The 27,000-nt window shown below is 46.0% G+C and overlaps 1 protein-coding gene and 1 pseudogene across 1 annotated transcript; both read right to left on the bottom strand.

The window, feature by feature from the left end:
• Positions 1 to 22: 22 nt before the first annotated feature.
• On the bottom strand, positions 23 to 27,000 carry COQ5 (coenzyme Q5, methyltransferase). Its single transcript, XM_509428.6, has 7 exons — positions 26,751 to 27,000; positions 18,946 to 19,095; positions 13,298 to 13,519; positions 6,772 to 6,878; positions 1,636 to 1,724; positions 714 to 825; positions 23 to 629 (listed from the first exon to the last, which is right to left on the bottom strand). The coding sequence occupies exons 1-7, from the start codon at positions 26,950 to 26,952 to the stop codon at positions 528 to 530; spliced, it is 984 nt and encodes a 327-aa protein (XP_509428.2). The 5' UTR covers positions 26,953 to 27,000; the 3' UTR covers positions 23 to 527.
• Positions 19,287 to 20,277, bottom strand: LOC467181 (large ribosomal subunit protein eL29-like; annotated as a pseudogene).

A 27,000-nucleotide genomic window follows, 5' to 3' on the forward strand; every position in this document is an offset into this window, starting at 1 on the left:
CAAGAAAAAATGACAAGTACCATCAAAAGGTAAACTCGTTTACTGGTTCAGCACACAATTCTCATGATCACTAATACTCTGACTTGGGCCTAGACTTCGTCCTAGGCTGAAAGGTTGATTCAGGTACAATTAAATTTTCTGGTTAAAAATTGTCATTGGGTTCAAATGATCTATCATCCCTCTAGAAGGCAGCACCAGCAGAGAAGCTATAAATACGCTCACTTCAAAACTGAGCTTTAGGGGTGGTTGTACCTTAACCACACACCCTACAGCCAAGAGAAATTAGCAGTTGAGCAAAGATACAGACCAAATGCCTCTGGGAGATGGACTGAAGCAGCTCCAAAGAAAGCTGTAAAAAAGTGACAAGAATTTGTTCTTCCACTTTGAGACTGTTCGATTCAAACATGAGTCCAAGGCACGTATCCTTAAGAGGAGATGCTCTGCTGCTGTCTCATTTGCCAGATTATCCTTCAGTTCCAGGCTTTCAACAGGATGTGACTGGTTCATGCTCCATGATAGGAAAGGAATTAAAGTTTGAAGCCAGAATGAATGGCCACAATGCCTGATGTTAGACTTTCGTAAGTCACCTTGTGAAAGCCTGCATCTTCTATCATCTCCTTGAACTCTTCCTGAAACACAAGGAAAGATGATAAAGCCAGGGTAGCCTGGATATCACTGTAGGGCCTTTGTTTAAAGCTATAGAAGTTTCATACCTGAGACGGAAACCTTCGGATACTCTCTACAAGGTACTGATAGGACTTCCAGTCTCCAGCGATGACCTCTCCCAGGACAGGGATGACCTGGAAGCTATATAGATCATAAAGCCTAGGCAAACAAAAAGGTAAAAGATGAAGATTAGAACATGCCCCTCACTTCTTCCCTAGATAAGAAGAAAGAAGGACTAAACCTGGGGTCACAAACTCAAATGCCTGTAGGGATCAAGCAAGAACCTGAATTAAGTGGGTCAGGTACAAGACCTGTAGAAGTGCTGACAGGTACAGTTAGGAAGTATTATGAAGTGGAGAAGGGACAGTTACTACTCAGCCCTCCCTGTGGCATGTGGGGAGATAGGCCTACCCAGGGCTGCCATGTATCTGATTTCTCAAGTGAAGCTGGAAATTCAGATTTTTATGGAAAATTTCCTGATTTAAATTTTTTTTTTTTTTTTTTTAGAGATAGGGTCTCACTATGTTGCCCAGGCTGGTCTTGAACTCCTGGCCTCAAGTGATCCTCCCGCCTCAGCCTCCCAAAGTGCTGGGATTACAAGCATGAGCCACTGCACTTGGCCCAAATGTCCTGATTTTTTTTTTTTTAAGCCAGTCAAATTTATCAGAGGGGGGTTGAGTAGCAACGTTATTGCCACTAATAAGTTCTGATAACCCACTACCATTGGACCAGGCATTTCCTGATTTTTAAATAGGGGCTTCTAAGTCAATTTCTTAATATACATATGTAAGCCAACTTGGGTCTGGTTTGAGACTCTTGTGGCCTAGGTATTGTCATTCAGAACTGGCTGACCTCTGGTACTCTGAACTACAAAGTTCATGCTTATAGCTTACTGGCTATTTTCAATCCATTTCGGGGTGGGAAACCTTGGCTATACAATGAAGATAAAGCCCTATTAACAATGCCAACCTGGATATGAGGGGATTGTTCACTTGGCTAAATTCCAGACAGAGAAACCGTCCTCCTGGTTTCAGCACCCGATGAGCTTCCTGGAGTGCCTGAGCAAGACAAGGAACAACAGGACACACTCCTCAGTAGACCTCACCCAATTCCATGAGGCCAAGACAGCTTTAGCTTCTGCAGGCATTAAAAAAGTTATCATGGCCCACAAACCTCTTGTTTGTTCTCACTTGGGAAGCTGTAACAGCAGCAATAACCCTACGTATCCCAAATGCTATAGGCATTCTGCTGCCGGTGACTAGACAAAGTTAGCTGGGGTAATCTAAACTGACTACAGATTGGTACAATTGCATGAAGGGTAAGTTTAGAGTTACCTTTCAAAATCACAATGGATATCCTCTCTGATAAAGCAATTTTACTTCAAGGAATCTATCTTACAGAAATGCTTCTACTGTGGGAATGACATGTACGTGGGTTATTCACTTTATTTTTTATTTTTTATTTTTATTTTTTGCAATGGAGTCTTGCTCCGTCGCCCAGACTGGAGTGCAGTGGTGTGATCTCAGCTCACTGCAACCGCTGCCTCCCAGGTTCAAGCGATTCTCCTACCTCAGCTTCCTGAGTAGCTGAACTACAGGTGCCTGCCACCACGCCCTGCTAATTTTTTGTTTGTTTGTTTTTGAGGTGGAATTTTGCTCTTGTTGCCCAGGCTGGAGTGCAATGGCATGATCTCGGTTCACCACAACCTCCGCCTCTCAGGTTGAAGCGATTTTCCTGCCTCAGCCTCCCGAGTAGCTAGGATTACAGGCACGTACCACCACACCCGGCTAATTTTGTATTTTTAGTAGAGACGGGGTTTCTCCACATTGGTCAGGCTTGTCTCGAACCCCCAACATCAGGTGGTCTGCCAGCCTCGGCCTCCCAAAGTGCTGGGATTACAGGCGTGAGCCACCGCACCCAGACTATTTGTTTGTTTTTTTGAGACAGAGTTTCGCTCTTGTTGCCCAGGCTAGAGTGCAATGGCATGGTCTCAGCTCACTGCAACCTCCACCTCCCGGGTTCAAGTGATTCTCTTGCCTCAGACTCCCAAGTACCTGGGATTACAGGCATGCACCACCACACCCAACTAATTTTGTGTTTTTAGTAGAAAAAGGGTTTCACCATGTTGGCCAGGCCAGTCTTGAACTCCTGGCCTGAAGTGATCCACTCGCCTCGGCCTCACAAGGTGCTAGGATTACAGGTGTGAGCCACCAGGCCTGGCCGGTTATTCACTTTTAAATAAAAAGTATAGGAAGCCATTGTTTTGGATTGTTTCTGCACTAGGTTCCAACAGACCAGACTAAGAATCAAGATGCAGTCACCCAACTTTTGACTCCATAGTTCCACATCACCAAACTGAAACTAAGTTGTCAGCTGACCTTCTAGAGAGATCAGGAGAAAGAGATACAGTCAATTTCTCCAACACTCCTGTTTAAAATTTTTTTTTTTTTTAGACAGAGTCTCGCTCTGTCACCCAGTCTGGAGTGCAGTGGCATGATCTCAGCTCACTGCAACCTCTGCGTCCTGGGTTCAAGTGATTCTCCTGCCTCAGCCTCCCATGTTGCTGGGACTACAGGTACATGCCACCACACCCGGCTAATTTTTGCATTTTTAGTAGAGATGGAGTTTCGCCATGTTGGCCAGACTGGTCTTGAACTAGAGACTTCAGGTGATCCTTCCACCTCGGCCTCCCAAAGTGCTAGGATTACAGACTTGGGCCACCACACCCAGCCTATTTTTTTTATTATTCTGCCTCCCTATCACAGCCTTTCAAGAAAAGTAGTTTTGAAAGGATGAATAATACACTCTTTGTTCTTTGCTTCTCTGCTTTCTTCAGTCTTTCTGTGTCTATAAAGCCAATGTCTTCTGCTCAACTCATTGGGATGCATTCTATTTTTATTTATTTTTTATTTTTTTGAGATGGAGTCTTGCTCTGTCTCCCAGGCTGGAGTGCAGTGGCACAATCTCGGCTCACTGCAACCTCCACCTCCCGGGTTCAAGCAATTCTCCTGTCTCAGCCTCCCAAGTAGCTGGGATTACAGATGCCCGCCACCATGCCTGGCTAATTTTTGTATTTTTAGTATACACAGGGTTTCACCATGTTGGCCAGGCTGGTCTCAAACTCCTGACCTCAAGTGATCTGCCCGCCTTGGCCTCCCGAAGTGCTGGGATTACAGGCGTGAGCTACTGTGCCCAGCACATTCTATTTTATGAAATGAAGTCATTTTAAAATTTGCTGTAAAACAGTTGTCAAAAGACAAGTGTTTGAATAGCACAAGATTAGAAGCATCTTTAACGATTAATAAGAGACTAAATTATGAAATATAAATATAAATGGAATCTATTCAACTTCTTATTTTTTTTTTTTTGAAACGGAGTCTCGTTCTGTCGCCCAGGCTGGAGTGCAGTGGTGCGATCTCAACTCACCGCAACCTCTGCCTCACGGGTTCAAGCGATTCTTCTCCCTCAGCCTCCCAAGTATCTGGGACTATAGACACGCGCCACCACGCCCAGCTAATTTTTGTATTTTTAGTAGAGACGGGGTTTTCACCATGTTGGTCAGGCTGGTCTCGAACTCCTGACCTCATGATCCACCCGCCTCGGCCTCCCAAAGTGCTGGGATTACAGGTGTGAGCCACCACGCCTGGCCTGTATTCAACTATTTTAAAAAGTGCCAGGTGCAGTGGCTCACGCCTGTAATCCCAGCACTTTGGAAGGCCGAGGTGGGTGGATCACCTGAGGTTGGGAGTTTGAGACCAGCCTGACCAACATGGAGAAACTCCGTCTCTACTAAAAATACAAAATTAGTCGGGCATGGTGGCGCATGCCTGTAACCCCAGCTACTTGGGAGGCTGAGGCAGGAGAATCACTTGAACCCAGGAGGCGGAGGTTTCAGTGAGCCCAGATCTCTCCACTGCACTCTAGCCTGGGTGACAGAGTGAGACTCTGTCTCAAAAAATAATAATAATAATAAAATAAAAAAATAAAAAGAGCCAGTGCTCTTTATGTACTTACAAGGAAAAATCTCCAAGAAATACTTGTTTACTTTTATTCTATCCATCTATCTATTTATTTATTTTTGAGGTGGAGTCTCACTCTGTCGCCCAGGCGGAGTGCAGTGGTGTGATCTCGGCTCACTGCAGCCTCCACCTCCTGGGTTCAAGGGATTTTCCCAACTCAGCCTCCCAAGTAGCTGGGACTACAGGTTCGTGCCGCCACGCCCAGCTAATTTTTGTATTTTTAGTAGAGACGGGGTTTCACCATGTTGGCCAGGATGGTCTTGATCTCCTGACCTCGTGATCTGCCCACCTCGGCCTCCCTAAGAGTTGGGAGGCCAGCCTGGAGGCCTCCAAAGAGTTCAAGACCAGCTGAGGTTGAACTCTCAACTGGCTGCAGTGAGCTGAGATCACGTTACTGTACTCCAGCCTGGGTAACAGAGTGAGAGTCCGTCTCCAAACAAAAAAAAGAAAAAAGAAAGAAAATAGTATATACACCTTGGCACAAAACATCACAAACACTTGTCTAAGGTTAGTCAGTAAACAAATGATCGAATCCGTGCAAAAATTACAAATAAGGATGTCACAAAGTTGTGCTACATGCAAAACATAGGAAAAAAAGAAATATCAATTGGTTATTAGTTATGTGAATCATAACCAATTCACAAAACATCTTGACAAAGATACACAAGAAGCTGGTGACTGTCTGAAGGGAGAAGCACTGAATGGGAGAGGAGGCAAGGATGGGAGGGAGATTGTCACATATAACCTTTTGTGCCTTTTGAACTTTGAACCTATTAAAAAAATTTTTTTCCCCAGGCGTGGTGGCTCACGCCTGTAATCCCAGCACTTTGGGAGGCCAAGGCGGGAGGATCATGAGGTCAAGAGACAGAGACCATCCTGGCCAACATAGTGAAATGCCGTCTCTACTGATAAATACAAAAATTAGCTGGGCGTGGTGGCACACGCCTGTAGTCCCAGCTACTCGGGAGGCTGACGCAGGAGAATTGCTTGAACCCAGGAGACAGAGGTTGTAGTGAGCCAAGATCGCGCCACTGCACTCCAGCGTGGCAACAGAGCGAGACTCTGTCTCAAAAAAAAAAAAAGTTTTCATTCAACAAAATAATAAACTGGCTACTGACATAGGAAAGGTGATGCAAACCAAGCTGATGAACACCATAAAGAACTTACCACTTAACCAGAGGACCCAGGCAACCAGAGACCATGTTACTGAAATGAAACTCTTTGCCTTGCACATGGTCTTCAAGTGTTTTGAACAGAATATTAAAGTAGGAATAAAGGCCAGGCATGGTGGCTCAGGCCTGTAATCCCAGCATTTTGGGAGGCTGAGGTGGGAGGATCACTTGAGCTCAGGAGTTCGAGATCAACCTGGTCAACATGGCAAAACCCCATCTCTACAAAAAATAAAGTAGGAACAAAGAAGAGCTCCATCAGATTAAGAGCTGAACGTTCCCCTTTTCCTGTAGAAAAGCCATGAATCCAGCTATCTTTTGTCAAAACAGTGTTTGAGGGCCCTTGTCTTTGTCAGCCTCTGACATGTCTCTGATTTTCTGCAAATTCACAGGGTCAGGCAGCTTCACAAGTATGAGGAAATACACAAAAGGCCAGAGCAAGACTAAATCCCAAAGATGTGAATACCAATCCAAGTAAGACAGACTTCTATGGAGATCAGCTCTGTGGCTTCAGTCTTTTTCAATTTTGTGACTAGAAAATTTGTCAACTTAAAGGATCGAGGACCCTAAACTTCAAACAGGCATTCCACTCAAGCGCCAAGCCCTTAAACATTATTTTTTTTTAAGATTAAAAAAAAAAAATCTATCTATCTCTCTCTCTCTCTCTCTCTCTCTCTCTCTCTCTCTCTCTCTCCCTGGGTGTGGTGGTGGGTTCCTGTAAGGTTCCTGTAATCCCAGCTACTTGGGAGGCAGACGTGGAAGGACTGCTTGAGCCCAGGAGTTTGAGACTAGCCTGGGCAACATACCAAGACCCCATCTCAAAAAACAAAACTCTCCTTCTTTCCTCACTCACTGTAGCTCTACAACAGAGGTAATTTCCTGAGAGTCATACAAGCTGAGGATGCAGCCATTCATACCTGATCAATGTGTGTGACATTCCGGATCCCAAAGGCAATGGTGTAAATATCAAACTTGTCATCATCAAAGGGCAGTTCTTCAGCATCTCCTAATACCCATGCAAGTCCTGAAAGAGAAAGTGAGTTCCAGGTCTCAGTGTGGGTAGCTGTTTTTCCTGCCCCCAGTGAATTCATTTCATGTAGAGCATTGAGCTGGAGAGCCCAAGTCCTGGGTGGTTAGGCTGCCTGGATTCTAATCCCAGCTTCACCATATTCCTTATATATACATATTTTTCCTTTTATATTTTTAATCAATCATTATAATTTTTTTTAGACATGGGGAGGTCTTGCTTTCTCACCCAGGCTGGAGTACAGTGGCACACAGCTCACTGCATCCTCAAACTCCTGGACTCAAAGGATCCTCCTGCCTTAGTATCCCCAGTAGTTGGGACTATAGGCACACACCACCCTGCCCAGCTAGTTTTTAAAAATTTCTTCTGTAGAGACGAGGTCTCGTCATCTTGCCCAGGCTGGTCTCAAACTCCTGGGCTCAAGCAATCCTCCCGCCTCGGCCTCCCAAAGTGCTGGAATTACAGATGTGAGCCACTGTGCCTGGCCTGTGTATTCTTGAATAAACTACTTTGTCTGTTTCCTCATCTGTAAAATGGAGTTAAAAACTAGTGCCTACTTTATAGGGTTACTAAAAGTATTAACTGAGTTACTCTAAGTACAGAATTTAGCAGAGTTTTACTGGTTTTATTGGAATCATAGAGCATCAGCGTGTCCAGGTCTGAGATTCAGAGATCACCAGAGGCCCCTATCAGGGTGGCTGTGTCCTCCAAGGATCTTGATTAGACTTTAACATTATACAACCTACAGCGAATTAGATGTAAAATACAAAAAGAAGACTGTATAGAGGAAGGTAAATGAAAATAACCTTTCTGGAAAGCAAATTAACAGTATCTACCAAGGGCCTTAAAAATAAGTATACCTGGCCAGGTGCGGTGGCTCACGCCTGTAATCCCAGCATTTTGGGAAGCTGAGGGAGGCAGATCACGAGGTCAGGAGATCGAAACACGGTGAAACCCCGTCTCTACTAAAAATACAAAAAATTAGCCGGGCGTGGTGGCATGCACCTGTAGTCCCAGCTACTGGGGAGGCAGAGGCAGGAGAATTGCTTGAATTTGGGAGGTGGAGGTTGCAGTGAGCTGAGATCGCACCACTGCACTCCAGCCTGGGTGACACAGCGAGACTCTGTCTCAAAAAAAAAAAAAAAAGTATGCCTTTTGACCCAGTGATTTGATTTTTAGGGAAAGGACATTGACATCATCATCACAGCTACTGCTTAGAGGGCCCTTATCAAGTGGCAGGGTCTGTGTTATTTTATGTACATCTTTAGATAGATTATCTTAGTATATCCTCATACCAACTCTGTGAGAGAGTTACTACCATTATCCTCATGTTTCAGGTCAGCAAAGTGAACATCAGAAAGGTTTAAAGTCTGAGCTGAGCATGGTGGCATGCACCTGTAATCCCAGAGACTCAGGAGGCTGAGGTGGGAGGAGAGCTTGAGCCCAGGAGTTCAAGACCAGCCTGGGTAACACAGAAGACCATATCTCGAAAAAATAAAAAGCAAAAAGAGAAAGGTTGCTTGCCCAAGGTCACACAGATGGACTGGAACCCACAGCCTATGTTTTCAACAGCTATGGCATATCACCTCCTAGTATGAAGTAGTTATTAGAGTTTAAACACTTGACTAAGGTTATACAGTCAGTAAACGAATGAATCCATGCAAAAATTACAAATAAGAATGTCACAAACTTGTGCTACATGCAAAACGTTGGGGAAAAAAATAATTCTCAATTGGTTATTGGTTATATGAATCATGAAACATCCATATGGAAGAATAGCATAAAAAATAATGATTTTGGCCAGGTGTGGTGGCTCACGCCTGTAATCCCGGCACTTTGGGAGGCCGAGGCGGGCGGATCATGAGGTCAGGAGATCAAGACCATCTGGGCTAACATGGTGAAACCCCGTCTCTACTAAAAACACAAAAATTAGCCAGACGTGGTGGTGGGTGCCTGTAGTTCCAGCTAATCAGGAGTCTGAGGCAGGAGAATGGTGTGAACCTGGGAGGTGGAGCTTGCAGTGAGCCGAGATCGCGCCACCGCACTCCAGCCTGGGTGACCGAGCGAGACTCCGTCTCAAAAATAAAATAAAATAAAAAAAAATAAAAATAATGATTTCAAGGAATTTCTAATGACGTGGAGAAATCTTTTGATACCATAGTAAATTAAAGCAGGATTACTAAATTGTAGGACGGGCGCGGTGGCTCATGCCTGTAATCCCAGCACTTTGGAAGGCCGAGGCAGGTGGATCACGAGGTCAAGAGTTCGAGACCAGCCTGGCCAAGATGGTGAAACCCCCTCTCTACTAAAAATACAAAAATTAGCTGGGCTTGGTGGAGGGTGCCTGTAATCCCAGCTACTTGGGAGGCTGAGGCAGGGGAATCGCTTGAACCGGGAGGCGGAGGTTGCAGTGAGCTAAGATCGTACCACTGCAATCCAGCCTGGGTGACAAAGCAGGACTCTGTCTCAAAAATAAATAAATAAATAAACAAACAAATAAATAAATTGTATATATAGGATGTTCTCAACTTTATAAAAAGGGATAATTAGGAAAAAGGAAGGAAACATTACCATATTGAGGGGCAACTCTGAATGTTGGAATTATGGTTAACATTTACTTTCTTCTTAATACTTTTCCAGGCCAGGTGCGATAGCCCACACCTGCAATCCCAGCACTTTGGGAGGCTGAAGAGGGCAGACCACTTGAGGCCAAGAGTTTGAGAGTAGCCTGGCCAACATGGCAAAACCCTATCTCTACTAAAAATACAAAAATTAGCCAGGCATGGTGGCATACACCTATAATCCTAGCTACTCACCTGCCTGATTTTTTTTTTGTATTTTTAGTAGAGACAGGGTTTCGCCATGTTGGCCAGGCTATTCTCGAACTCCTGACCTCAGGTGATCCACCTGCCTCGGCCTCCCGAAGTGCTGGGATTACAGGTGTGAGCCACGGCACCCAGCCAAATATGTATATATTTTAAAGCTCCTGCCCCTAAGATCTTCCATTTGGGAAGGAAAGTGCTACATAAAAAATATAAATAAAACACATAACCATGCTATACATTAAAAAAAAAGTAGTTAAGGGCTGGGTGCAGTGGCTCACACCTGTAATCCCAGCACTTTGGGAGGCCGAGGCGGGCGGATCACAAGGTCAGGAGATCGAGACCATCCTGGCTAACACAGAGAAACCCTGTCTCTACTAAAAATACAAAAATTAGCCGGGCGTGGCGGCATGTGCCTGTAGTCCCAGCTGCTGCGGAGGCTGAGGCAAGAGAATGGCGTGAACCCGGGAGGCAGAGCTTGCAGTGAGCCGAGATTGCGCCACTGCACTCCAGCCTGGGCAACAGAGCGAGACTCTGTCTCAAAAAAAAAAAAAAAAAGTAGTTAAGTTACACGTTAACTTTTTTTTTTTTTGAGACAGAGCCTCGCTCTGTCACCCAGTCTGGAGTGTAGTGGTGCGACATCCACCTCCTGGGTTCAAGAGATTCTCGTGCCTCAGCCTCCTGAGCAGCTGGGATTACAGGCGCGCACCACCACGCCTGGCTAATTTTTGTATTTTTAGTAGATACAGGGTTTCACCATGTTGACCAGGCTGGTCTCAAACTTTTGACCTCAGGTGATCTGCCTGCCCCAGCCTCCCAAAGTGCTGGGATTACAGGCATAAGCTACCACGCCCGACCACACATTAACTTTTATATTTATTAAATAATTTCTAGGGTCCTCCTACTTAGTTTCTACTTTTCATGATGTTTTTGCAAAGGTATGATTATTGGAGATTGATAAAACAAGGAGGAAAGATAAATCTGTACTATGGGGCACTTAATAATTCCTACGCAGATGCATTTGTCTTGGTGCTTAGGAGAGCTCGACGGGCAGGCTATGCAATGGAAGAGATGATTCCAGAAATGGAACACTGCTTATCATTTCAATATCTTTGTTTTCCGTTCTTTATGGCTGAGTACCAGAGAGAAGGGAAACATGTTTGTCAGTAGGAGTAAGGAAACATAGTGCCTTTGTCTAAAAACACTAGCGACTGTCCGCCTTCTGACCAGTATTGATGGTTAACAAAGGAGCCCTTCAGCTTGGGGGCCAAGTGGGCTGCAGCTCGTCTAGGCAGCTCCTTCTGGGGGTGGGAGGAGGAAGAGGAGGAAGATTTGAGCTAAAATAACCATAGACACTCATGGTGGGGGAGGAGAAGGAGAGAAGTGCTGATGTTGACCTGAGGGACGTTCTTTGTTATATACCACTGCCCCTCACAGTGGCCATCTGTGGTCCCTGGCCAGCATGGAAGAGGGCAGAATAGCGGCTCTGAAAAGCTGGGCCGGGCGCAGTGGCTCACACCTGTAATCCCAACACTTTGGGAGGCATGGGTGGACAGATCACATGAGGCCAGGAGTTCGAGACCAGCCTGGCCAACATAGTGAAACCCCGTCTCTACTAAAAATACAAAAAAATTAGCCGGGTATGGTGCTGTGCAGCTGTAATCCCAGCTACTCGGGAGGCTGAGGCACAAGAATTGCTTGAACCCGGGAGGCAGAGGTTGTAGTGACCCGAGATCGCTCCACTGTACTCCATCCTGGGCAACAGGGCGAGACTCTGTCTCAGAAACAACAACAACAACAACAAAAAAAAAAACTGGGCCAACAGGGTGCAGTTGCCAGGATGGAGTTTCTCTCTTGTTGCCTAGGCTGGAGTGCAATGGCACCATCTTGGTTCACCACAACCTCCCCACCTTCCAGGTTCAAGCAATTCTCCTGCCTCAGCCTTCAAATAGCTGGGATTACAGGCATGTGTCACCACACCCAGCTAATTTTGTATTTTTAGTAGAGACAGGGTTTCTCCATATTGGTCAGGCTGGTCTCAAACTCCAGACCTCAGGTGATCCACCCCGCCTTGGCCTCCCAAAGTGCTGGGATTACAGGCGTGAACCACCACGCCTAGCCAAATTTGCTTTTTTTTGAGACAGGGTCTTACTCTGTTGCCCAGGCTGGAGTGCAGTGGCATGATCATGGCTCACTGCAGTCTCGACCTCCTGGATTCAAGTGATCCTCCTGCTTCAGCCTCCCAAGTAGCTGTTACTACAGGTGTGTATCACCACACTTGGCTAACTTAAATTTTTTGTAGAGACAGAGTCTCACTATGTTGCCTAGGCTGGTCTTGAACTCCTGGCTTCAAGCGATCCTTCACCCTCGGCATTCCAAAGTGCTGTGATTACAGGCATGAGCCACCTCGCTGCCACAATTTACATTTTTAAGCTAGCACACAAATCATCCATTTTGAGCTTGCAGTAATCTCACAGAGATAGGCATGCAGTCATCTGCCTATCTGCTCTTCGTATTTACCACAGTGGGGAAGTGTGAGGAGTACTGTTCACGAGTGTTTCTTTGAGTGTATCAGTTGGGTCCTCTGAGAAACATGCTGAGATGGTCCAAGGAGTATAATAATTTTTTGTGTGTGTGGCAGGGGAAACACAGAGTAGACAAAGGGAGAGGAAGAAAGACTGAGCAAGGAAAGCCTTTAGACCTTAATGCAGATCTGACAAAGGCTCAGCCTACCCAATAGGGACCTCCGGAACACAGGCTGGCTGTTGAAGAGTCTTGCTTGGAAAATGTCCAGGCCCTAGTAGTCCCACAGTGTTCAGCCATTGGCTACGGGCTGCCACAAAAGAGCCGGGCCTCCCTTGGAAGCTGAAGCAGAGGCTGATGTGGTAATAGGTGGAGGCTGCTAGCTAACTGCACTCCTTGTGGCTGAAGGGCAAGTTATTTCTTTTTTTATTGTTTAAATTTCTTTAGAGACAGGGTCTCGCTCTGTCACTCAGGCTGGAGTGCAGAGGTGCAATCATAGCTCACTGCAGCCTGGAACTCTTGGGCTCAAGTAATCCTCCTATTGTGGCCTCCCAAAGTTCTGAGATTATAGGTGTGAGCCATGGGCCCAGCCAGAAGTTCTTTCTTTACAGGAGATGAGAGGTCCAGTTGCACAGCAATCAAACTATCCTAGTATGGACAGGAGAATGGAATGGTTCAAGAATGGGAATGATACACCGAAGTCACCCTGAAGCTGCTGGGAAATGACAGCAAAACTTCTGTCTCAGGGTCTCAGAGCTGAGATCTGAAGATTCAACTCCAATTTGGGATCTGCTACTGAGAAGTTGTGTGACTTGGGTAAGATTCTTGACTTATTTGGGATCTAGTGATCCCAGTCACATAGGGCTGGGTAAGCTCACTCAATGGGCTGCTATGCATAAATAATGCATATAATAGCACACAAACTAGATTCAGCCATGCAAATCATCTTCAACCTGCCCATCTATAAGTTTCTGAAAGCCAAAAGATAAAGCATTTCAATATTTCACATATTCCACCTTATTCTATAAAGACACAAATACTTCCCCTGTGTCTGCCTTCTGCAGGACTCACCAGCTCTGTATCCTTGAGCCAAGGCTTTCTGCTTTCCAACCTTTAGCATCTCCTTGTTGATGTCACACACCACGACACGAGACCCGCCCAAGGAATCTTCTTCATTCTGGTACTCTTTGGCAATTTCTTCCCAGGATAAATTTTGCTGGGCCCTTAACTGCCTCTTCTGTTTTCTCTGATGCTGGGACTGAACATAATTAAGGAACCGGAATGCAATGTCACCTGTGGGAAGCCAACATGAGGAAAGATGCAGACTAAAACAAAAATAAAAAAGGAAGAAACAGCATTTCCTAAAACCCAAAGGGGTAACAGAGGCACAGGAGTACCTGTGTTAGCTAACTGGATGCAGTGTGGCTGAAAGCCAAGTCCTTTCTTCTTTTTGTTAGAGACAGGGACTCACTCCATCACCCTAGCTGGAGTGCAGAGGCACAATCATAGCTGAGTGTGTGAACGTGGAAGTTTCTACTCATTTCAACACTAACTTTTTTTTTTAATTAAAGAAATTGGGCTGGGCTCATGCCTGCAATCTCAGCACTTTGGGAGGCTGAGACTGGGGGATCACCTGAGGTCAGAAGTCTGAGACCAGCCTGGCCAACATGGTGAAACCCCGTCTCTACTAAAAATACAAAAATTAGCCAGGTGTGGTGGCAGGCGCCTGTTATCCCAGCTACTTGGGAGGCTGCGGCAGGAGAATAGCTTAAACCTGGGAAATGGATGTTGCAGTGGGCCGAGATAGCGCCATTGCACTCCAGCCTGAGTGATAAAAGCGAAACTCCGTCTCAGAAAAATAAATAAATAAATAAAATAAAAACTGAGGCCGGGCGCGGTGGCTCATGCCTGTAATCCCAGCACTTCGGGAAGCCAAGGCGGGTGGATCACGAGGTCAGGAGATCGAGACCATCTTGGCTAACATGATGAAACCCCATCTCTACTAAAAAATACACACACACAAAAAAAAATTAGCCGGGCGTGGTGGTGGGTGCCTGTAGTCCCAGCTACTCAGGAGGCTGAGGCAGGAGAATGGCATGAACCCAGGAGGCAGAGCTTGCAGTGAGCCGAGATCGCGCCACTGCACTCCAGCCTGGGCGACAGAGCAAGACTCCGTCTCAAAAAAAAAAAACAAAATCAAGTGTTTATAATACTGTGACCTGGTAAATATTGTTCAGGACAAATCCAGTGCTTTGTAGAATCCTATTTCTTTTTTCCTCTCTTTTCTATATTTTCTTTTCTTTCTTTCTTTTTTTTTGAGATGGAGTTTCTGCTCTTGTTGCCCAGGCTGGAGTGCAATGGCGCGATCTCAGCTCACTGCAACCTCTGCCTCCCAGGTTCAAGTGATTCTCCTGCCTCAGCCTCCCAAGTGGCTGGGATCACAGGCATGTGCCACCAAACCTGGCTAATTTTGTATTTTTAGTAGAGATAGGGTTTCATCATGTTGGTCAGGCTGGTCTCGAACTCTTGACCTCAGGTGATCCACTCGCCTTGGCCTCCCAAAGTGCTGGGATTACAGGCATGAGCCATTGCGCCTGGCCCTATATTTCCTTTCTTATAATGCTGTTTCCGGCTGGGCTCGGTGGCTAACGCCTGTGATCCCAGCACTTCAGGCTTCAGGAGGCTGAGGTAGGCAGATTGCTTGAGCCCGGAGGTTTGAGACCAGCCTGGGTAACATGGTGAAACTCAGTCTCTACGAAAAAATTACAAAAATTAGCCAGGTGTGGGGCACATGCCTGTATTCCTAGCTATTTGGGAGGCTGAGATGGGAAGATTACTTGAGGCCTGGGGGGTGGAGGTTGCAGTAAGCCGAGATGACGCCACTACACTCCAGCCTGGGCGAAAGTGCAAGACCGTTTCCAAAAAAAAAAAAAAAAAAAGCTGTTTCCTTGTCTTTGTTTTTCCTACACTATTTCCAAGAAATATATCCTTGTTTCTCCCATATGTCCAACCAATCAGGTATTCTCCAGTCATTCTCCAGTCATTTTTTATTTTATATCTTTTTTTTTTTTTTCCTGAGACGGAGGCTCGCTCTATTCCCAGGCTAGAGTGCAGTAGCACGATCTCAGCTCACTGCAACCTCCGCCTCCCAGGTTAAAGCAATTCTCCTGCCTCAGCCTCCTGAGTAGCTGGGATTACAGGTGTGTGCCACCATGCCCAGCTAATTTTTGTATTTTTAGTAGAGACAGGGTTTCACCACATTGGTCAGGCTGGTCTCAAACTCCTGACCTCGTGATCCACACGCCTCGGCCTCCCAAATGCTGGGATTACAGGCGTGAGCCAACATGCTCGGCCATATATTTCAATATATTACTTTGTGCATCTTCTCTGTATCATTCCAAATTTAGTATATGCGCTACTGAAGCGAGCACAATATTTCAATATATTTATAGGTATGCATATAACAAAATTTAAAAACATAAACAGGGATATTGTATACATTGTTATACCACGTGTTTTCTTATTCTTCCCACTTAATATGTCCTTGCAACCTTTCCATCATTACTTGTAAGTTTTCCTTATTGTTTTAAATAGATAAACAATACTTCATAGACTGGATATGCCTTAATTTAAAGCCATGTCCTTATTGGGAAGAAATAGGTTATTTCCAATTTTTAATTACTATTAAATGTGATGCAATGAGCATATATGTGACTAAATCTTTGTGGAAGTTTTTCTTTAGGCGACATAGAATTGAAAATGTGAGGCCAGGCGGAGTGGGTCAGGCCTGTAATCTCAACACTTTGGGAGGCCAAGGTGGGCGGATCACCTTAGGTCAGGAATTTGAGGCCAGCCTGGCCAATATAGTAAAACCTTGCCTATACTAAAAATACACAAAATCAGCCAGGCATGATGATGGGCGCCTGTAATCCCAGCTACTTGGGAGGCCAAGGCATGAGAATCACTTTAACCCAGGAGGTGGAGGTTGCAGTGTGCCGAGATCATGCCATTGCACTCCAGCCTGGGCAACAGAGCAAGACTCCATCTCAAAAAAAAAAAAAAAAAAAAAAAAAAGAATTGAAAATGTGGGATCCGCCAGGCATGACGGCTCATGCCTATAATCCCAGCACTTTGGGAGGCTGAGGTGGGTGTATCACCTGAGGTTGGGAGTTCAAGACCAGCCTGACCAACATGGAGAAACTCCGTCTCTACTAAAAATACAAAATTAGCTGGGTGTGGTGGCACATGCCTGTAGTCCCAGCTACTTAGGAGGCTGAGGCAGGAAAATCGCTTGAACCTAGGAGGCGGAGGTTGTGGTGAGCCGAAATTGCGCCATTGCACTTCAGCCTGGGCAACAAGAACGAGACTTGGACTCAAAAAAAAAAAAAAAGTGGGATCCTAGGCTTATATGCATTTTAGATTTTGGTAGATTCTGCTAAATTACCCTCTACAGAGCAAGGTGTCTTCTTGCCCTCTGAGCTTCCATTTGGGGAGAGGATCACACCAACATAGCTACAGATAAATATGTTTCAAGTATAGAGATTATTCTATTGTAATTTATTATTATACATTACTCTATCATTACTATCAAATTATTACATTATATTTTATATTATTCTAATGTAATTTTATGTGTTTATTTACTATTATTATTATTTTTTGAGACAGAGTCTTGCTCTGTAGCCCAGGCTGGAGAGCAATGGCACAATCTCGGCTCACTGCAACCTCTGCCTCCTGGGTTCCAGTGATTCTCCTGCCTCAGCCTCCTGAGTAGCTGGAATTACAGACGCCCGCCACCTTGCCAGCTATTTATTTTTTTATTTTATTTAATTTAATTTTTAATTTTTTTTTTTTGAGACAGAGTCTCGCTCTGTTGCCCAGGCTGGAGTGTGGTGGCTTGATCTCGGCTCACTGCAACCTCGGCCTCCTGGGTTCAAGCAATTCTCTTGCCTCAGCCTCCTGAGTAGCTGTGATTACAGGCACATGCCACCACAACCGGCCAATTTTTGTATTTTTAGTAGAGACGGGGTTTCACCATGTTGGCCAGGATGGTCTCGATCTCTTGACCTCATGATCCGACCGCCTCGGGCTCCCAAAGTGCTGGGATTACAGGCATGAGCCACCACACCCCGCCATCGCCCAGCTGAATTTTTGTATTTTTAGTAGAGGCGGGGTTTCACCATGTTGGCCAGACTGGTCTTGAACTCCTAACCTCAGGTGATCCTCCCAAAGTGCTATGATTATAGGTGTGAGCCACCACGCCCAGCCTCTAATGTAATTTAACATGTACAATGACATCACCAAGACGCATTGTGTAAAATCATGACATTTTTCTCTCCAAATGCTCAGTGTACAAGAAGTAACAAAGGACTGTGCACAAACTTTTGATATTTGATGTGATAGCAAATCAAGCAGAAAAGGCAGCCTCAAAAACTTATATAAAGTGATAAAAGGCTTCTCTCATCCCCTAAAAAAGAAGAAAAGGGGGTTAAAGGTTAAGCAGAAGATAAAACAGTCATTTAGATGGTGAAATGTCACTGGTCAAAAATTCGACTTTTTCCTTTGTAATCCTGCGTTGTTTTTTTTTTTTTTCAGACAGAATCTTGCTCTGTTGCCCAGGCTGGAGTGTAATGGTACGATCTCAGCTCACTGCAACCCTCACCTCCCCAGTTCAAGCAATTCTCCTGCCTCAGCCTCCCAAGTAGCTGGGATTACAGGCACCAGCCACCACACTGGCTTTTTTTTTGTATTTTTAGTAGAGATGGGTTTTCACCATGTGGGCCAGTCTGGTCTTGAACTCCTGACCTTAGGCAATCCACCCACCGTGGCCACCCAAAGTGCTGGGAGTACAGGTGTGAGCCACTGCGGCCAGCCAATCTGTGTATTTTAGAAATGTGACAGGCAGCTGGGCACAGTGGCTCACACCTGTAATCCCAGCACCTTGGGAGGCTGAGGCGGGTGTATCATGAGGTCAGGAGTTCAAGACCAGCCTGGCCAAGATGGTGGAACCCTGTCTCTACTAACAATACAAAAATTAGCCAGGCGTGGTGGCACATGCCTATAATCCCAGCTACTCAGGAGGCTGAGGCAGAGAATTGCTTGAACCCCGGAGGTGGAGGTTGCAGTGGAGCTGAGATTGCACCGCTGCTGCACTGCAGTCTGGGAGACAGAGCAAGACTCCATCTCCAAAAAAAAAAAAAAAAAGGAAATGTGACAGGCAGACAGGCACCGGCCAGGCTCATGCCTGTAATCCCAGCACTTTGGGAGGCCGAGGCAGGCGGACTGCCTGAGCTCAGGAGTTCGAGACCAGCCTGGGAAACACAGTGAAACCCCGTCTCTACTAAAATACAAAATATTAGCTGGGCATGGTGGAGTGCGCCTGTAGTCCCAGCTACTCAGGAGGCTGAGGCAGGAGAATTGCTTGAACCTGGGAGGCAGAGGTTGCAATGAGCTGAGATTGAGACACTGCACGCCAGCCTGGGCGACAGAGTGAGACTCCATCTCAAAAAAAAAAAGTGACAGGCACAAAACTGTTATTCTATGCTTTTGATTGATATTCAGTCAAAAAGATAAGTGCATGCCTTTCTCAGAAGTTATAAGTATGCAGATTTTCAATCACCATCTTCTGCCTCGTGTTAGGTGAGCTAGCTCATTACAAGAGAGACTAATTTCTGTAAAACATGCTCAATGGTAGTGAAGGATACCAAACTCGACATTACCTGTGCCTCCAGCAACATCAAGCAGCTGGGTCCCAGGAAGTGGGCGCATCTTCCAGAGCAGCAAATCCTTCCAAACACGATGGATACCAAGACTCATCATATCATTCATCACATCATACTTCTTAGCCACACTTTCAAACACCTGATAGACTGACATGGGAGAAACACACACAATAGTGCTATTAACAGTATTCCCTTAGAAAAATCCTAAACAAAAAAGGAGGAAGCTTTTTTCCCCTGAAATGACCTGTCTTTGCAAGGTGAAACTAAGTCGTAATGCTTGATGCCCAAATCTACACCTTAACATTACCTCTTTATTGATTTATTTTTTTTTCCTGCCTCAGATTTATTTGTACAAATAGCACAGGAGGACCCCAGCCCCATGCAGATGGCAGTCCAGGGGGGTCACACCAGTCCTTCTGTCCTCACACTGGCAGACAGAGATATCTACTCTGAAGCCTTCGTAGGTGTCTGGGCACCTTTGGGAGCCTAAGCTGGAGCTGCAGCCTGGGCCTTGGTTTGATCTTTGGCCTTGGCCTTTGACCGACATAGCTTGAGCCCCTTGGCAATGCAGGAATGAGCACATTTCCCAAGCCTGGGGGTGGGCAATGTCGGCAAGTGGATCGAGCTTGCGGCTGACACCCTTTGGGATCTCGGGCTTAACCTCCTTGGGCTTTACAAGGGCCTTCATAGCGTCGGCACGTCCACTCGTGGCCCTGGCACTGTTGGCCTGCATCTTTTTTAGGCCTTTCTTGTTGTGCTTCTTGGCAAAGCGCATGTTCCTCAGGAACTTGGGGTCCACTCCCTTAAGAGATTCTTATAAAAAAAAAAAAGAGAGAGATTCTTATCGGCCAGGCGCGGTGGCTCACGCCTGTAATCCCAGCACTTTGGGAGGCTGAGGCGGGCGGATCACGAGGTCAGGAGATCGAGACCATCCTGGCTAACATGGTGAAACCCCGTCTCTACTAAAAATACAAAAAATTAGCCGGCATGGTGGTGGGCACCTGTGGTCCCAGCTACTCGGGAGGCTGAGGCAGGAGAATGGCGTGAACCTGGGAGGTGGAGCTTGCAGTGAGCCGAGATGGCGCCACTGCACTCCCGCCTGGGCCACAGAGCGAGACTCCGTCTCAAAGAAAAAAAAATAGGATTCATATCTTTGTGATCGGGGTTTCTTGATACCATTTCTGTGCCATTTCGGGACTGGCTGTGTGTGGTGTGGTTCTTAGACTTGGCCATGTCTGCACTGGTCCTCTCCACAGCCTGCTCCCCGCTGCTGCTCCTAAGTCGTGGATGGCATCACATTACCTCTTTAATAAGAGGCTTAAATGTACTTCATAGAAGAAATCAACCTCTTTTCTGCTGTCTTAATTATTATTACTTAGGACTACTACTTTGTAAAAATGCCATCCATATACCTGGTACTAAATAGATGTTTCTGTTTCTTAAAGGATAGGGTGGGGGAAATTGGAATTTTTCTAATGGTTATTATAATAAAAGACAAGATCCATTAGAAGTATGCATACAGGGCACGGTGGCTCTTGCCTGTAATCCCAGCACTTTGGGAGTCCAAGGGGGGTGGTTCACTCGAGGCCAGGAGTTCAAGGCTAGCCTGGCCAACATGGCAAAACCCTGTCTCTAGTAAAAACACAAAAATTAGCTGGGCATGGTTGCGCACACCTGTAATCCCAGCTACTCGGGTGGTTGGGGCAGGAGAATCACTTGAACCTGGAAGGTAGAGGTTGCAGTGAGCTGAAATTGGACCACTGCATTCCAGCCTGGGCGACAAAGAGAGACTCTGTTTCAAAATACAGATGAAAGATGCATGATTAATGGATGGAAAGACCTCGGCTCATGTCTGCCTGTATCACTGAGAAGAACCTCAGGTACAATTTGGTGGGCACCTAGATGCCAAGCTGTGAATCAGGGCTAAGTCACAATTTAGAGGGCTCTCATGAGTCTTCTCCATAGGATCAACACAGACTGTGGAATCTGGGATAGCTAAAGAGAGAAAGAGTCTACTATCCAAGACTCTCAGAAGTGTTTCCCTTTAAAGTTACATTTTTTTTTTTTTTGAGACGGAGTCTCGCTCTGTCGCCCAGGCTGGAGTGCAGTGGCGCGATCTCGGCTCACTGCAAGCTCTGCCTCCCGGGTTCACGCCATTCTCCTGCCTCAGCCTCCCGAGTAGCTGGGACTACAGGCACTCGCCACCATGCCCAGCTAATTTTTTGTATTTTTAGTAGAGACGGGGTTTCACCATGCTAGCCAGGATGGTCTCGATCTCCCGACCTCGTGATCCGCCCGCCTCGGCCTCCCAAAGTGCTAGGATTACAGGCGTGAGCCACCACGCCCGGCCTTAAAGTTACATTTAACTGTTTTTCACCTCAGTTTCTCTGCCCGTAAGACGGCTATATCAGTGCCAGCTCCCTATCTCCCTGCCAGAAGGCTGAATTGGATAATGAAGAGGAGATGCTTTGAGTTCCTCAGATGAAATGTGCTACACAGATTGAAAACATGACTCTCTTCTGCTGAATCAGACTACAGAGCCCGCCTTTAACTCAAACTTCAATGCCTATTCTCAACCTTTGGATTTCCAAGTTCGCTCTTTCCTTTTTTTTTTTTAAATTTTTTTTGGGACGGAGTCTTGCTCTGTCACCCAGGCTGGAGTGCAGTGGCATGATCTTGGCTCACTGTAACCTCCGCCTCCCGGGTTCAAGCAATTCTCCTGCCTCAGCCTCCCAAGTAGCTGGGACTACAGGCACGTGCCACCATGCCCAGCTAATCTGTTGTATTTTTAGTAGAGATGGGGTTTCACTGCTAGCCAGGATAGTCTCGATCTCCTAACCTCAGATCTGCCCGCCTTGGCTTCCCAAAGTGTTAGGATCACAGGTGTGAGCCACCGTGCCCGGACTTTTGTTTTTGAGACGGCGTCTAGCTCTGTCGCCCAGGCTGGGTTACAGTGGCGCAATCTCGGCTCACTGCAACCTCCTCCTCCTAGGTTCAAGTGATTCTCCTGCCTCAGCCTCCCGAATAGCTACGATTACAGGCACTTGCCACCATGCCTGGCTAATTTTTGTATTTTTAGTAGAGATGGGGTTTCACCATGTTGGCCAGCTGGTCTCAAACTCCTGACCTCATGATCTGCCCACCTCAGCCTCCCAAAGTACTGGGATTACAGGTGTGAGCCACCACGCCCAGCCTGCTCTTTTGAGCATCTTTTGGGGTGTCTGGGGGACACTAAGGCTAACTCCACTCGGTATAAATAGTCCTTGCTGGCATGGTGGCACATACCTGGAGTGCCAGCTACTCGGGGGGCTAATGGGAGAGGACTGCTTGAACCCAGGAGTTCAAGGCTGCAGTGTGCTATGATTGTGCCTGTGAATAGACATTGTACCCCAGCCTGGGCAGCACAGTGAGAACTTGTCTCAAAAGTAAATAAACAAGGCTGGGCGCAGTGGCTCATGCCTATAATCCCAGAACTTTGGGAGGCTGAGGCGGGGGGATCACGAGGTCCGGAGATCGAGACCATCCTAGCTAACACAGTGAAACTCCATCTCTACTAAAAATACAAAAAAACTAGCTGGGCGTGGTGGTGGGCGCCTGTAGTCCCAGCTACTCGGGAGGCTGAGGCAGGAGAATGGCATGAACCTGGGAGGCGGAGCTTACAGTGAGCTGAGATCGTGCCACCGCACTCCATCCTGGGCGACAGAGCGAGACTCCATCTCCAAAAAAATAAAAATAAATAAATAAATAAATAAATAAGCAAATAGTCCTGGCTTTGCATGTTCCAATATGCATGAATTTCAGTTACTGTGGTTTAGCTAAACAACACCAGTCACCCAATACCACAATTCAAGTACAATGGTATATTAAATATGAGTAATTACATAAAATACATTCTTTAGTCTACAAATCACTATGTAAATAACAGATACACAACATGTTCAGCAACCAATCACGCACTTCTTTCCCAGACTTTAGGTGACTGGTCACTGCATCAGTTACTCAGTTCACAGACAGTAAAGCATGTACTTGTATTGCCTCCTTATCTTTCAGTGATAAAGCACACGTGGCATAACTGGATAAATGAAAGAGGGAATTGAACAACAAAAATGAAAATGCTGATAATGCTGGAAGTGAAATTCAAATTGAGTGTCAGTGGAGTTATAGGAGAAATAGATGACTGTGGGAATATTGACACTGCTGCCACTGGAGAGACTCTAGACATACAGCCAGAGGAACTGCAGGAAGATGAACTTACCAACATGAACAAGAAATGGAGCTGTGACAAAAAGGTTGAAGATGTCGCAGAAGAAGTGATGCCAGCAAAAACTTTCACATTAAAGGAGTTCTTGGAGGTATTTCATAACATTGAAAGCACAAAGGATAAAATATCAGAAGTAGATAAAAACTTAGAAAGAAATATGGCAATTTGCCAAGGCATAGAAAAGATATTTCATATGACAAGAAGGTGGCAAATAGTGCTCAAACTACTCTTGGCAATTTTTTTTTTTTTTTTTTTTTTTTTTGAGACAGAGTCTTGCTCTGTCGCCCAGGCTGGAGTGCAGTGGCGTGATCTCGGCTCACTGCAAGCTCCTCCTCCCGGGTTCATGCCATTCTCCTGCCTCAGCCTCCGGAGTAGCTGGGACTACAGGCGCCCGCCACCATGCCTGGCTAATTTTTTTGTATTTTTAGTAGAGACGGAGTTTCACCGTGTTAGCCAGGATGGTCTCAATCTCCTGACCTCATGATCCGCCCGCCTCGGCCTCCCAAAGTGCTGGGATTACAGGCGTGAGCCACTGCGCCCGGCCTACTCTTGGCAATTTTTTTACAAGGAAATAAAAGAATTTAATTCTCAAGGTTTCTAAATTTTTATTAGAATTTTTTTTCTTTGTTTTTGAGACAGTCTCACTGTGTCGCCCAGGCTAGAGTGCAGTGGCCCAATCTCAGATCACTGCAACGTCCACCTCCCAGGTTCAAGAAATTCGCCTGCCTCAGCCTCCTAATTAGCTGTGATTACAGGCGTGCGTCACCATGCTTGGCTAATTTTTTTTTGTATTTTTAGTAGAGATGAGGTTTCACCACGTTGGCCAGGCTGGTCTCGAACTCCTGACTTCAAGTGCCTACCTCGGCCTCCCAAAGTGTTGGGATTACAGGTGTGAACCATCGCACCTGGCTGTAAATAAATATCAACTTCAGTATATATTTTTTCATTTCACTATACATTTATAACTGACAGGGTTTTTGATGGTTGATAATTTTTAAAGGTCATAAAACAATTCTAATTTTTCCCATTGATTAAGGTCATTGTGTATGACTTCAGCTTGCACATTTTCACAGTCTTGCATTACTGTGCACAGCGAGGACTGTCTGTACTGCAATCTCAGTCCCCAATCTGGAATTCATATTTAGTTCAGTAGTTAACTTCTTCCTTGCTTGCCACTGTGTGAAATGTTGATTATACATTGATTATACATTGTAAAATGTTGATTATACATTGGCAGGTGCGGTGGCTCACGCCTGTAATCCCAGCACTTTGGGAGGCCGAGGCAGGTGGATCACGAGGTCAGGAGATCCAGACCATCCTGGCTAACATGGTGAAACCCTGTCTGTACTAAAAAAAAAAAAATACAAAAAATTAGCCGGGCATGGTGGAGGGCCCCTGTAGTCCCAGCTACTCGGGAGGCTGAGGCAGGAGAATGGCGTGAAGCCAGGAGGCGGAGCTTGCAGTGAGCCGAGATCGCGCCACTGCCTTCCAGCCTGGGGGTGACAGAGAGAGACTCAGTCTCAAAAAAAAAAAAAAAAAAGAAAAAAGAAACCCCGTCTCTACTGAAAATACAAAAATTAGCAGGGCACAGTGGCAGATGCCTGTAATCCCAGCTACTCAGGAGGCTGAGACAGGAGAATCGCTTGAACCTGGGAGGCGGAGGTTGCAGTGAGCCGAGATCAAGCCACTGGACTCCAGCCTGGGCGACAGAGAGAGACTCCATCTCAAAGAAAACTGGGCTAATAGTTCTTATCTTACAGTTTTATTTACAAGAATTAATGTTAAGTATTTTAGAAAGTTTCAGAACCTTAATAAGTGCTTGCTACTGCACTTGACTAGTCTTAAAAGTAAAAAATAAAATAAAATGAAATACTTGGTATTATCGTACTTGGCTCCACTTATTTCATTCCATAAGCAATTATCAAGCTCCTAATGTGTATCAAGCACTGAGGAAACAGGAATGAATGAGCCACTGTCCTGGCTTTCTGGGCATTCAATCCTGTGAAACAAATAATAATTTGAATTCGATATTCAAAGTGTTAAAATAGAGCTATGTATTAGCAAGGTTGAGGTGGGTAGACTTTAAGGGGATGGGAAATTCCACTGTGGGCACTTTCTCTTATTTCCTGGGTGACTCAGTAAAGAAACCTCTCAGAGCCTCACCTTACACATCTGTAAAATGGGCCAATTCCTTCATCATTATAAATAGTGCTAGCAGAGTTTAAAAACACTCCTTTTCCTTTCCTATGCCTGTGGCACAGTGCTGACAAAAAGAAACTGCTCAACAATATCTAACATTATTGAACAATTACTAAATGCCAGGGACTGTTTAAAGTGCTTTCATGTATCAAGTATTTTGATACTCACAAGAACTCCAAGAGAAGAAGGGTTACTATTAGTTCTACTTGGCAAATTTGGAAGCTGAGGCACACAGAAGATAGTTTCTCTCCTTCCTTCCCTCTTTTCTTTTCTTTTTTTCTTTCTTTCTCTCTTTCTCTCTCTCTCTTTCTTTCTTTCTTTCTCAGGCTGGGGGCGGTGGCTCACGCCTGTAATCCCAGCACTTTGGGAGGCCAAGGCGGGTGGATCACCTGAGGTCGGGAGTTCGAGACCAGCCTGACCAACGTGGAGAAACCCCGTCTCTACTAAAAATATGAAAGTAGTCGGACATGGTGGCGCATGCCTGTAATCCCAGCTACTCAGGAGGCTGAGGCAGGAGGATCGCTTGAACCTAGGAGGCTGAGGTTGCAGTGAGCCCATATTGCGCCATTGCACTCCAGCCTGGGCAACAAGAGCGAAACTCCGTCTCAAAATAAATAAATAAATAAATAAAAACAACCAAAAAACCCCCTATTTTTCTCTAGAGGTAAAGAACGGGGGCTTCAGACTCAGATTAAACTGGGTTTGAATACTGGTTCCGCCACTTACTGATATGTTCAACTGGGCAACTTCTTGCTTAACCTTCAAGTCTCAATTTCCTCACGTGTAATATGGTAATAACAATACCCACTACTGGAATGTTGAAAATGAGAATTGAAAATAATGTCTGTATGTTGCCTGGCACATCACAAACGCTCAGTTGATGGGATTTAGTCATCAGTATTCTGCTTTTAAAAAGGGGGCGTCTGGCTGGGCGCGGTGGCTCACGCCTGTAATCCCAGCACTTTGGGAGGCCGAGGCAGGCGAATCACCTGAGGTCAGGAGTTCGAGACCAGCCTGGTGAAACCCCATCTCTAGTAAGAATACAAAAAAGTTAGCCGGGCGTGGTGGCGGGCGCCTGTAATCCCAGCTACTCGGGAAGCTGAGGCAGGAGAATCGCTTGAACCCGGGAGGCGGAGGTTGCAGTGAGCCAAGATCGGACCATTGCACTCCAGTGTGGGCAACAAGAGCGAAATTCTGTCTCCAAAAAAAAAAAAAAAAAAAATCATAACTGCACAGACAACAACACTGGAACTAATTGGATGTTAAATCAACCCTAACTGGCCAGAAGAAACCAGACCAGGGACGGTCAGATCCCTCCCATCCGCCCTCTCGCCCCTTTCACCTTTGCCCCCCTTCTCCTCTTCCGACACAGTCTCAAACCCAAAGTGCGTTTCCGCTGCCCGCTTCTCTTGGGACAAGAGCCGAGCACTTAGTGGGTCCCCGGGCCAAGAGCTACGAAGCCCGAGGAGCTGGCAGCCCCGCATCGCCCGCGACCACCCACGGCCGCAACAGCTCCATAGAGCACAGCTCCCGGGGGCCGCCATCTTGGTAGTCGAGTGACAACGGCCAGAGAGTATGCCTTGTTGCGTCAC

The sequence above is a fragment of the Pan troglodytes genome, chromosome 10 (assembly GCF_028858775.2).
Source record: "Pan troglodytes isolate AG18354 chromosome 10, NHGRI_mPanTro3-v2.0_pri, whole genome shotgun sequence".
Taxonomy (NCBI): Eukaryota; Metazoa; Chordata; class Mammalia; order Primates; family Hominidae; genus Pan; species Pan troglodytes.